At 37.4% G+C, this 14,567-nt stretch overlaps 1 protein-coding gene across 4 annotated transcripts in view; it reads right to left on the bottom strand.

Annotated features, from left to right (window-relative positions):
- Nucleotides 1–14,567, bottom strand: part of LOC139965434 (uncharacterized) — a 64,764-nt gene that overhangs the window by 10,786 nt on the left and 39,411 nt on the right. For all 4 annotated transcript variants that reach the window (XM_071967765.1, XM_071967763.1, XM_071967762.1 and 1 more), the window contains exons 2-3: nucleotides 9,097–9,309; nucleotides 1,074–1,261 (exon numbers count right to left, since the gene is read on the bottom strand). In XM_071967765.1, coding sequence (XP_071823866.1) covers nucleotides 1,074–1,261; nucleotides 9,097–9,308 — 400 coding nt within the window. In that variant the 5' untranslated portion in view covers nucleotide 9,309. The remainder of the gene's footprint in view (nucleotides 1–1,073; nucleotides 1,262–9,096; nucleotides 9,310–14,567) is intronic.

Raw genomic sequence — 14,567 nt, forward strand, 5'->3', positions numbered from 1 at the left:
AATTTGACATAATTTCTTCACTCCTGCCATCCTCAGAAGCAATAATCAGGTGTACGGGTCCCGGTTCACGGAGGAACGGCGCCATGCAATGTTTTGACTCTGGTAAATAGCTAATAGCCTGCCTATATAAGCGTGTGTTAAATGACTGCTCTTGTATACGTTTATACAGTAGGCTACATCCAATCGGCACGAGCCCTAAGCCACGCGTGTTGTATAGCCTATACATACTCTCCTCTACGATATGTAACCCACATGTTACAGCCACACGTACGTGCATGTCGCACGTACAGAGGCCTTCAATTTGCTGTTTCCGCTCGCGATCAATTTACATTGTAGTCGCCGTTACCCTTCATATCTCTCCTGGTCTTATCTTATTGTTTACAGAAAAAAAAAATCAAGTCAACCGAACTTTGTTTCGGCTCGTATACTAACTTTCTGATGGCCTGGTAAAACTTTACTAAGTGTGTATTTGCATTTACAGATCGAAGATCCCTAACAATATATATATAATATATCAGAGCTCTATAAATACGGACTGGCGGCTTGGACTCTGTTGTCAAAAAAACTGAAAGGTATATAAAGACTTATCTCTATAGAAACCATTAGCGAAGAATATAGTTTACCCATAACTGGGTCGGTCTGCATAAACAACCAGTCTTGTACACATATATTATCGTAACCATGTCTTTCCTGTTTAAGATGACGTTTTGAATTGGTTTAAAGTTTGGTAGTGTTTCAATGATTTGAGTAAAACTATTGCTATACTTGGTAGGATGCTTACGAAACGTATCACCAGTGCTGGTGAAAACAGGTCTACCTGCCGTGTGCATATAGTGTATACTGGTGAAAACAGGTTTACCCACCGTTTTTATATAGTGTATATAGCATTTTCTATATATCATTACATACAGCCTAATACTCAATAGATGTAGTAAGACTTATTACCAATGTTTTTCTCTTTGCCTATATAGAAAGTGAATCGAGATGCCCTGCTCGCGAGTGCATAATCCCCACGTGTTTGTTGGTAATCAGAAGTGGTTAGACTAATCCCCTATCACATAACTAATACATACCTGCATTAGCGACCATCGTACGATGAAACCGGAATTCTTCTTTTGATATCCGTCTGTCTTCGTTTGTATCTATACGTTCGAAGACCTTATTCAGACTGCCATTCTCGCTGCCATTTCTGTATTCTTTCCGCGTGATATAGCCATCTCCGTTAGCGTCTAGTGCTACAAAGGGCGCCAGCAGCTCGTCACTGAGAGAGGGAGAAAAAAAAACGAAAAGCAATGGATTAAAGGGTGTGAAGAATCGCGCAAAAAGAAACATCTAATGCCGGTAATCTGACCCAGTTTCGAACGAGGTGTAACAGAAGTGTTAGACACCACCATCGATCCCAGAAAATACACACACAGCGTGCTACCGTCGGTAATTAGACAGTAGTGTACCGTCAGTACTATACAGCTGCAGTCAATACCCACATCACAATGTAAAAACGATACAGCGATGGACATCTCAGGTCCAGCTAACGTTTTATTACTGTCTGCATTTTGTAGCGACAAGAGAAAAAAACTTCATTTGCAAGTAAAGGAAAGTTAACTTTTAAAGATGGCGGCACGCTGTTTGGGGCGAGTCTTCAATGCCCTTAAACACAAGATCTGCTGTCGCAGCAGACATTACAGTTCATCACACGCCTATACCCATTCAGCCCTTCCTCGATTATGAGAGAAAAGGCGCAAAGGTGGCAACCTGCCAGTCAAACGTTTCATACCAACTCATGAGCCAGACTCTTTTTTTTTTTGCTTTCTGTCTAATCTCAATGCAATTTTATATGAAAGACGAATTTATTTAGAGATGGCATTGAGAACTGCAGCTTTGTTACATCTAAAAAGGAATTAGGTCATACATATAAAGATTCATACAAACAAATACACACTGATACAATGAACCAAAACTATCCTGTAAGATACAACAACGCCGTCTCAAACTAGCAGGGCACTCATACAGGAACACCAAGGAACCAGTCTCTCAACTTATCATGTGGACACCAAAACATGGAAGGAGAAATAGGGGAAAACATAAGCTCAGCTATATAGATGTAGTTGCTAGGGACATCGGGGTGCTTCAAACTGATCTTCCTAACTTGATGAGGGACAGAAATAAATGGGCAAATCTCAACATGATTCCGACTTCTGTCGACTAGAGAGAGAGAGAGATACACATATTCAGTCTGAGGGCCCCAAAATATCATTCATAAATATACACATACATACACACATACGTACGTGCACGCATACGTACGTACGTACGTACGTACGTACGTACGTACGTACGTACGTACGTACGTACGTACGTACGTACGTACGTACGTACGTACGTACGTACGTACGTACGTACGTACGTACGTACGTACGTACGTACGTACGTACGTACGTACGTACATAAACACACGCACATGCATACACATACGTTCATACAAACACACACATAAATACATAGAAAAACAAAATTGGTTACGTAGCTAAGCAGCTGACTGCCGCCTATTGCATTTTCAATACGCGTAATTTCTCTGACAGGCACGGAGCACAACGATACAGATACACTCTTCAGAAGCGGAAACTCTACTCACTTCGTTTACTCACGTTTTTTATCAGGGCCCTCTGAGTAAGTCATATTATGTATCATTCTGTTTGTACAACAATCCATCAATGCCAACCATACGGATATATATCTCAAATCAGACCATTTACTTTACAATCGGTATAAACTTTGTTATCTTTCCAAATTAGCATTTGCCTAAAACATACAACACTCTGTATTTGTTTACAAGGGTAAACTTGCACTATAGCAATTGTAAATCCAGGACCCCAGAACAAGTCCGCAGACCCTTGTAATGCCTCTCTATATACATAAAAGCTGCTTTTGTATTTTAAAAGGCTTACTAGTACGACGCTATTGTAGTCACTTTGCGTGTACCAGTCCAAACAAGTAAAAACGAAATGAATTGGAGTAAAACGTCTGACTTAGTATGCTATAACCTATAGAGATCAATCCCATATCATCGTACTGTATATTTCCACATATAAACTTGAAAGCCCCCCAAAACGACTATTGTTTAACCCTTTTTGTTGCATTATATTAGACCCCCTCAACTAGGTGCATTGTAGTCAATACCAAAAACCAAATGTGTTCAATAGCAGTCTCAACATTTAACAGTATAGGTCAGTGCGACAATTTCCAAATACATTTAGGGCTACATAGGCCTTCTCTCATTTGCATATAAGATTCGGAACAAATGCATTTTGTAAGCCCGTGACACAGGCTATGATTATTCACTACCGTAATCAATTTCATTTGAGATGGGCAATATATTTCATATGTGCTGCCACGAAACGACTCAAAAAGTATGTAACAAGAATCGACCACAACGACACCAGGGCCACCCCCGGCCACCCCCCCCCAGGCTCCTGGATCCTGGATCGGGAATGAGAAAATGATAAATTAAATTCTTGGTACCGCGAATTACTATGCATCTCATAGTGATTCAGTTGAAAATTGATGGGGGGGGGGAATCACATTTTCGCCTCTTTCGTTTCTTACATGATCGGTAACTAAGGCAGTCACAAAAGTATCAAAATGAATATTCGCTGTTAGTCTATACTTCAGGGAATTACTTATCCGGTATGGCGTTGCATAATGCTATGTGCATGCAATAATGAAATTGCTACACACAGGCTTTTGCCGATTGAAACAAAAAAAAGACATTTTGACAACAAATCATAAATCTATAAACTTCCACATAAACACAGTTATTACAGCTAATGGATATTCAGTATGTTACATTTTGTAACTGCAAACCAGTTGGGACTATTTTCCGTTGTTAATACCACTCTATACTGTACTCTCATACAATGCTTCAAAGCATTCGTACTGTGAGTACGAATAGTTCCTAACCTTTATCTGATAGAGACAGGATATTCTGGACAGTATGAGAATATTATTCTCATACTGTCCACACTGTCATTACACAGAACTTTAACTAAAACGTGACACAAAAATAAAGTAGGTAAGAAATTGTGCCAAATGCATGGGTGTAAACTGCAAATATGAAAAATCTCCCTGCCAACAAGTTTCGGAATATTTCGGTAAATTCTGCGATAGACTAATTGCAATTTTATGAGCTTGACCGGTAAAATTTCTTCTCAAATATTAGGGAAATTTCGCACTTGCTCGTTACATATAATTTATGTAAAAGTGTCAAAGTACCTGGGAAACCATATTGTATAGAATCGGTGTGGGGTGACGTTTGTCTGTTTGAGACTGACGTATAGGAGGCTGTCACGGTATAATCAATAAAAACCTTATTTGAGGTTGCGGTAGATTATAAAAAAAAACGACTGATATCACAAGCCTAGTAATATTATTAGGAACTCACTTAGCCTCTTGTTCATATGCTGCCACTTGTGAACAACTCCGACAGTAGAATAGACTTGTGTTAGACAATGGCCAGTTTTTTTGTTTCCCCCCCCCCCTTTTTTTTTTATTATTAAATTTCTAGTAGTTTCTCAGGTCTTATGGTTACTTATAAAATACCGAGAACACACGCGAGTTCAACTCGGGAACTGGCGACACATCACAAACACAGCTGCTTTCATCGCGTTGCGCGCTCACGATTTTATGTGCTGCAGTTCAAAGGCCTATGTACACATTTTTTTATTGTGTTTTTATCAGCCATATCGTATGTTTACCATAGTATTCAGAACGGATCTACCGAGATTCTTACAGGGTTACAACAATGAAAGAAAATAGTGTATAGACCTAAGGAATATGCTTTATAAATCACCCCGAACAAATCATACACACGTTAAAAAATGAAAAAGAGCACGAGGAAATTAATATTAAAAAAAGCCATAGATCTTCAAACCAGCCATAAAACATATTGACAACATGATATTTCTTCTTATTATTTTACATTTCCTTTTTTCCCCTCCGATTCTTTTTTGGATGTTTGTATTCTTTGACTTTTTGTATTTGTGAGCTCAGCTGCTGGATGGTCTATGGGGGTTCCTGTTCTCAAACAAACTGGTGTTCGGCAAGCACACAGCAGATGCCCCTTTGTCATGCTTTACATTATGGTATATACACCCTTATCGAGTAGTTTTAATACAACCAACTCAATTTGGCTAAGAAAATGACGACCCTGGATGCGTGGACCTTGCACTTGACCCTTGACCTTTCTATCCACTCACACTATGCATATATTGATCCTGCGCAAATAAAAACTTCCAGTTTGTGAGAAACACCGTCGTAAAAAGAAGGTTGAGCCGCTCTTTTTTTGTTGTTGATATTCTCAAGAACTTTGACGGGTCCAAAGAACGGCTGTGATAGTAAAAAGGTACGAGTAATTAAATTGAGAGCGCGGTTAACCGTTAAAAAATAAACGTGGAAAACCATAACACCACGCAGTAGTGGTAAGGTGAACTGTATCACAGTGCATGTCTCAGTACTAATGTTAGATGTATTGCAAAGAAACCGTTGCAAACTCTTGCAGTTAAAAGCAATTAAGCCAGACACATGTTTCAAATGGGGGATGGGAGAGGGTTGGGTTGGGGGGGGGGGGAGAAGTGAGAACAATATTCAGTGGTGCTGTAATAACCGTCTGTGGCAGCGACACACGCGGGTGAAAATCATTGCTGAGAACATTAAACTGGTTCCGTACCCATGCACGCTCCTCCCCTCCTCCTGTTGTGTTGGCCCTGAATTGAAAAGACTGTCATCAGTTAACTGGAGCAACTATGAAGCACGCGTGACTATATGCACCCTTCGGGTTACCTTCATCCTCCTCTGGCCATATCATAGCCCCATTTAGCCCCTCTACCATCCCCCGTCCCCTCTCACCTCCTCATCTGAGCACGCATTGCATGTTTCCTTCCCCCGGTCTGCATATATTGCAATCGTAAACAGTTCAAAAATAAACACGTGCATTGACATACTCCTACCTCTGCTTCGTTTTAGTTACCATATAACTCACCACACTATCCTCACCCCTCCCAACTTCACCTGCTTGCACCAGCATTTCCCTGATGTGAACGACATTTTCCCAATTTCTGTAACAACCCCCTGATTGTACCCCTGACTTATTTGCATTTTATATACGCAGTTATTCTCAAAGAGGTCTATTTTCCAGTATACTTTATCTCTTACTTTTACGCAAGGATGGAGATTAGTGGTGGGCCAGGAATATGAATCACCTTTCATAACACGTACGGTACACTACTCAGAACCACGGGGCATGCATGGAAAAAGTGAACAAACATCCAATTTTCCCATTGTGTCTCACAAACAATAATGATTAATAATATATATATATATATATACTGTATATATATATATATATACTGTGTATATATATATATATATACTGTATATATATATATACTGTATATATATATATACTGTATATATATATATATATATATATATATATATATATATATATATCTATATGCGCTATATTCTAAATATATACCTGGAACTGGAAGCTTTTCATCATAAGAAATTACACAAAATAACAAAGTATGCCTTCAAATATTAAGTATACCGGTATGTCTTCAAGTGTTCAGCTATTCTTCTCAATTTAATTATTGTTCATATTTATGACAATATTTTTTGATAAATTATGTTTTTCCTTTTCACTTTTGTATCATGGTTGACGCTGCGTGGTTAAGAACAATTAGCAGACATTTGGTCAGAAAAGCCGATTTAATCAAGGATATCCATTTATAACAACGGAGCATTATTTAATTGATAGAAAAACAATTAGCAATTCAAATTCCAGACAAGTCGCACCCCATGCGACCCCCTCCCCATAAAGATGATTTGGTGTCGTACACAAAACTTCCATAATTTAAAATTGTTGAAATGCTTCACAGAAAACCAAAAATACACTACAGTATGTTAGAGTTATATTTTCTATATTCACTTGCATTACACAAGACTTAGAAGTTATAACATCTAATACGCTAAATAAAATTTCTAACCTCAAATTGTTCTGTACAAATTTCAAATGTTTAAATATTCCATGGTATATACCCTTATACCATAATACTGTTCAAACATTTATACAACGAAATAAGAACTTTTCTTTATAAAATTCTATAACATATCTTTATTTCGACATTATTTCGGCCGCTAACTTCATATTCTTAGGCCACATAATTGTAATGGGGGGGGGGGATAAGCAGCACAAAGGAGTAAGTCATTGTCAAACATTGTAATTTCGAAGTGATAGGACAGAGTCTCGACTGGAGCGGTTTATAAACTATGCCAAAAATAACGGACAGTCTCCGGTCCTCGAAATGAACCCAAAGCAAACTCTGTTTGCTGATGTGCGGATGATTAAGATATCTGAAAAATCACATATATTAATAGCGGTTTGGCTTGAGGACCGAATCACTCCCCCTCATAATAATCAAAACCACACAGGAAACAGCTTAACCGCGGTAATCGAGGAACCGCTCAGTCTGTGAAACGGTGACGTTGGTTTTCGTCAATCTTGTTATTTCTTCAACTTTTTTAGGAATCATATGTTTACATACAATTCTATAAACTATTTATTCCTTATTCACCAATTTCTATTTTTTTTCCCAGACGCCGCCAGACGTCATGCTTGATAGCATTCCCGTATTAACAGATCTGTATATAGTTATATATCCACGGCATGATTTATAAATACCATATACTGTACTTAAGATGTGTAATAAATACTGCGGGTAAAAGCATGGATAAAATGAATGGATCGGTCGCAAATTCCGTTATTTCGTTTTAAAACCAAAGTGAACCTTTTGATTGAAGTTAATTGCCAAGTAATTAATTGCCTAGATTTTATCTTTGTGCAAATATATTTCGTAATAATGTCATGCAAAACAATGAAGTAGAAAAGAAAGAAAGAAAAAGAAAAGAAAGGACTGCTAATTCTGAAACTTGTTAACTCCGAACATAATCGAGCTATTTGAAACAACATTTGACTACAATCGAGCTAAAATTACGTTGCTATGCATTTCTCTATCAGCGCAGTATCGAAACATGGAGCAAATTTTTTTTACTTGCAAATCCATTGCGTACTGTCAGTTGTCTGCGAAACTTTTTGAATGAAATTTGTAGTATTTCGATTTAGTTATAGTATTTAATGCTGTCTTTATTTGTACATGGATTATTCGAAGAACACACGCCACACTCACATAAAGTATTATGTTATATACATACTGTTCTTTTTATTCTCAAGGCATGTGATAGTGGGGGGGGGGGGGGGAGGGGTTGCAACTTTTACGTTGGAGAAGATTGCGTTTTATGCGGCAAGCATATACCTGCAGCGTACATAATTGCATAGCGCCATCAAATTTGGGGAGCAACCGCAGGTCCACCTGCGCTTGTTATACAAGAGAGGTAGACTACATAAGTTCTACAGAATTTAACCGTTGTTCTATTCATGAAAACTTCATTGGTTATAATCAGAAAAGCTTTTCAATCAGTTTTAGTGAGTGATACAAATCCCCCTGCTGTTGTTTTAACATTAGTATAGTAAATGACTATAAGGTGAACGACACGTACGTAGTCCATTCTTGATGACAATATTCACGGCTGTGATTCGTTGACGTGAACGTCAGGTAGAAAGGGAACTAAAACAATGCAACTTTAAGAATGTTTATTTTTTATTTATTCGTTTGTGGAATGTACGTATAATTCTTCTCTGCTCCTTGCCCCATCGTACTCCGATTCACTCCAATCATTTTTGAATTGTTCCAATGAAGGCTATGAGAGATTTCTGCCAATCGCAAAGAAAGGGTAGGTTAGTCTAACCTTACGGTACATATGGACAATGCATGACTGTGTTTGGCCTCGATTGTTACATATGCAAGATGAACTAGCCATGTGTAAGGTACAGCTGTAACGGTTTAATACAAAGCCGAAATGAGTGCAGATATTTATACCGATCGTTAACATGCCGGGCATATCAGGATTTGCAGTTTTAAACATACAATTCTGTAAGACAACGAATATTCATATCTTTCAAATAGTTGGTTGATTTCTTACCTTTCCGTCAATGCGTCTTCCTCTCTCCCCGTCGTCCCGGGTAAGGGTGGGATCTCCGCTGGCGTCCTTCCTTTGGCTCGATTCTTCTTACGTTCGCCAGATTTGCCTTGATTGTTGTTCTTACAGTTTGGGGTGCAGGGGCGGGGCGCTCCGATAGCCATGGCGAGAACAGATACAAAACATATAACCACAACAGTCGTCGTCACTCGCATTCTGTCATCAAAAGTAAAGAAAGAAAGAACGAAGGAAATATTAAAATACTGCATGACCATTCTTAGCTCGCAATCCGTGGCGTTACTCTCTATATATAGTTTCCGTCTCTCATCTCAGAGTGAATTTAACACAAAGCCAGGTTACGCAGGCAAGGATCCCCTACACTATCTGTATTGGACATGTTTAAGCGTAAAGGTCATTATGGAGTATGGCAACAAATAGCCTATGCCGGGAAGTCAAATCTGGTCACACATGCTCAGATTTCAAAAGGCACTACACGACGTGCCACCCACAAAACGATTGCCTTTATCTATATGTTATAGCAAGATGACATCTGGCCAAGTTCTGCCAACCTTAAAGGTTAGCTAACTGTCATTGAAACACGCATGTCACATGTCTATGACGTCAGAATCGTTAAAGGACTCCAAAAGTCCAAAAACAATGTAGTAAGATGTGCTTCGAAATAAATGTGATTGCACAAAGCTTGAACAAGATCTAACGTCGAAATCCCGGGTCTTATTTCGACAATCTCATGACGTAACCAAAATTGGCAGCAGATAAACGGGTAAGTTCTTCATCTAACCGCATGGGTTTAGAAGCAAATTTCTCATGCTGAATCAGGGAATAATTTTCCATATCTATGGACCTTCATGGTAAGTCCATTTCACCTTGGGGAGATAAAAACATTTGCTTCCCTCCGCCGGAAGACAAAACGACTGGCAGAAGCTCTTTCAAGCAATATCTATATTTTTGGTGGAGACGATATATTTGCGGGATCACCAGGAATTAAGGACCCGAGGCCGAGGCAAATAAGTAGAAGAAAAAAGAAAAAGAAAAATGTACGTTGGAAGACGAGATGTCATCTATTATCTTTAGGGGATTTAGACGAACAATTCTATTATCATTATACAATGGATTAAAATCCCTTGAGCGCGTCAAAAGTATTTGGTTGGAGGAAGCGAATGGGTGGTCTATGCAGCTGACAGCCGGGTAAAAATGTAACGAACATGACCAGAGATCAAAGGTTATCAGGTTTTGGCAAACGAAGGGGGTGGGGGATCCATACCGTACAATTAACAATCAACTGTCATTCAAATGATGTCACAATGTCAGGAGATTTATTGAGGTATTTGAAGAGTTTAATATGCCACATATTTTCGTTGTGGTTAAACGTTTACTTCATTATCCCATTTAACGATGGAGTCACAAGAAATTATCTTTATCTAATATGAAAGGGTTATCACTAGCCATATTTTTAGATGAAATCCCTTGCGGAAACGAACATAAATTCCAAGAATTTTGTCATAATTTTATTATCACCATACATACTGCAGACTTTGAGAATATGAGAGTCAATGCGAAGATATAATTAATATGTGATATAGGCTACATCTCCCAGACGTTAACAGTGTAGGGTGAAATCCTATACATAGCGATACATATACTAATAACGTTAATAACGTTTCTACTATACTAATAACAGACACACCGACAGATTAGTGATATGCGCACAGGGGCGTGGAGGGGGGGGTGGAAGGGGGGCGGAGGGGCCATGCCACCACCTCCATCGTCAGGCGGGGAACACGTTCAGTTGGGTTATATATATATATATATATATATATATATATATACATATATATATATATATATATACACATATATATATATACATATATATATATATATATATATATACATATATACATATATATGTACATATATATATACATATATATACATATATATATATATATAGGCCATAGGCCACACCTCTCCTTTACAAACTCCTGGAACAGCATCAGCCCATTCCTGAAAGGTTCACACCCTTAGGTCCCATACCCAAATCAATCTGGGTAAAATTAGTTTCACCGCAGCCCCTTCCCCCACCCGCACCCAATTCCATTGAAATCCTGTACACGAAACTGCGCTAGATGAGTCTAAGCAGTGAGCTGAAAATGTTTACTTCTCTGGTATCATCTCTATTATACCGTAATACATCACTAACTTATATACCCTACTCGTATAGACCTATATTACATCCAGACCTTTAGACGAATGGCAATATATACTACACTGTAAGCAAGCACTATATATAAAATGTACACGGTATCCTAAATTTTTCTGTCCTTTTGAGAATGAGAGGGAAGCAATGTATGTTACAGGAGTAGAAGTATAAAAGTAATAAAACTTCGAAAAGTATGACGAGGCACAAGCTTCGTTTCCGATTTAAGATTAGAAGAAAAAAAAACTACTAAACAAACTCATGTTTACACAACAAGATAACGTCTATACGTTACTGAATCGCATCGTGCGCAAACTCATGAAGAACAGGCTCGACTATATAACAAAGTACATAAGACTGAATGAAGGACAAAGGGCAAGTTTGACCCGTTAGTAAGTCATTGACAAAATGAGTGCAGTAAATTACTATAGAATTACATAACGCATGCATGCATATATGTATGTCTAATGTCTGTATACGTCGTTATTACATCAGGCACATCGAGTACAATACATGATAAAGGTTTGTCACTCCAGCTACATATAGGACGATACACTGTACGTAACTGTAAACCACATCTGAGAGTATACACCAAACTGTGAGAAGACTCACCTGTATGAGAAAATTTTACTTTACAGGTCTAAACCATAGTACTTTGTAGTCTATATTTGAACACGACTGGATATGATGGCATCTGTTCTACTACACTGAGCCCTTGAACCCGCTTGCGAGCTCTTGAACCGCTTCCGAATATAGTTGAAAGCAACAACCTAAAATATTACAGGAATATATATATATATATATATATATATACATATATATATATATATACATATATATATACATATATATATATATATATATATATATATATATATATATATATATATATATATATATATATATATATATATATATATATATATATATATATATCATACATGATTGTAGTCTGAAGTGTTACAAACCCGATATACACCTTACTGAGAACGTGGTATAAGTGTAAACCCCCATAATTAATTACCTGCAAGGTGAAGAGTGTTACTTATCTTGAAATTGTCCTGTGATCTTGTCGATATTGAAACAGTATAGAGCATGTGTATAGTCTTCATGTGAGCATTAGAAATACAGTAGACAGTATATGGGTCTATTGGGACCTAGTTTTGTACTATTATAATGGCATAATCTTATCAATCTTTACCTTACCCCATTGATGGGAACTCGATCAAACAACTACAAAACAAAGACTAAACGCCGAATGGGTTCTGTCTGTGAAGACATTTATAAATATACACACACACACACACATATATATATATATATATATATATATATATATATATATATATATATATATATATATATATATATATATATATATATTTACTACAGTGATGTACCACTATATACTTATCTTGACCTTTGAGCAGCTCCCAGCTTTTTAGCCAGTCGACCTTACAACTTCAATACAAAAACCCCTATTGACAATTCCGAGACAACAGTAAACAGTGCACACCTGTGCTTTTGTATTGTTCTTTATGAGCTTTTGTGATTGTCTTGACCGCTTACTCGCACCCCGCTGTCAACAAACTTAATACCTTTCATTGGCCAATGTTATGGGTGCTCTTTTTTTTTTCTCCTTTTTTTTCTTGGGCGTTCGATGATTCCGTAAACTTGACAAAGTTTTCAAATTTGTGACCTGTATCATCAAAGCATACTATATACATAGTAGGCTTACAAACCAAATCTAAATAAACCAAAACTCAAACACAGATAGTTCGATCAAATTCACAACATTTCCTAGAAATGATAGCATAATTACATAACCAACTGGTATCTGTACTAGATTCCGTATATATCGCTCAGTATTGGTTGACGAAGAATTCCTAATATCCTCATCATCATCATCATTATTATTTCTGAATACTAAATATTTCGATACTAAAACCCGAAGTCAATACAGTTATTTATAATGATAAATGTAATGATAATGATGACGATGACGACGACGATAATGACGATTTGTATACACATTATTGTAGAAACAAACATGATGGAAAGTCGGCAACGTTTGAACACTTTTTGTGTGACTTGCATGGGATTAGCACATAACTTGCCAACAAGAAATAAGGGGGGGGGGGGTGGGGGTCTGTACGATGAAATGTTAGAAACAACGAAATAATCACCCATACAATAATGTTAAAATCGATAGACAAAAGATGCTTGAGTTTTATCAACTTAAATGTTATTTCCAGTACTAAAGTGTCTGCTAAAATATCTCGACCTTGACGAGCGGAAACCAAATGACAAAAAAAGACAAAAGACAAGTAGACAGAAATCAAATAATCACAGAAGAAAAAGGCAAGCAAAAAAAAAAAAAAAAGGCTTACTCAACAAAATTACCCCAATTAAAATATATTAGACAACAAAGCTATGCACAACCTTTACAACACCCCCGTTCATTGATGAGTCACGTTATTGGAGTTGCATATCACGCATAAAAAATATATATATATATATATATATATATATATACATACATGTACATATACATACATGACGTCACTGTGAAATATGGGTTAAGGACACTATACAGATATTTGCTATACCTTCCATGAATCGGACATAGCGTACACTTGTGTAGACAGCTAACAGGCCTTTATCTTTTAAACACACAGCACAATTCGTGGTAGTAAAGACGAAAGCTAAGGCACCAGATGGTCATAACTGACATTACAAACTAACCGACTTAGCGACGGTTCGACCAATTCGTGTTGCACTACAGAATTACAATATATATATACAAGGGGAAGTAACATCATATCATGGTAAGACTTTTTATTAATTCTACAAATTTGAAAAAGGAAAAAAGCAGTATTATTTACTCTATATAAACCAACAAGGATTAATGTTTGGTAAGCTTTCGTGTTTTGCCTCAGGCCTGTTGGATGTTATGATAGGTTCATAGACGTTTTCACAATACGTTACAACGACCTTGTGAGTTTATACCAAAAATCATTGCACTCTACGTCAAAATACATTTTCTATTTATTTTTGTGTTCTGTTGTCCTTAAAGCAGTCTCCTTCTTGAAGAGGACAGCTATGTGCTCATTGCACCTGCACAAATACACACATGACCAACGGCTTGAAAACAGAAAAAGACTTGACCGAGGTAGAGCCTGGGAACGAAAATCCCAGGCGTTATTCCACTGAATAGATACGCTGATACCCACCTACCACCACCCACCCCCACTCC

Source organism: Apostichopus japonicus, chromosome 3 (genome assembly GCF_037975245.1).
Source record: "Apostichopus japonicus isolate 1M-3 chromosome 3, ASM3797524v1, whole genome shotgun sequence".
In the NCBI taxonomy this organism is placed as follows: domain Eukaryota; kingdom Metazoa; phylum Echinodermata; class Holothuroidea; order Aspidochirotida; family Stichopodidae; genus Apostichopus; species Apostichopus japonicus.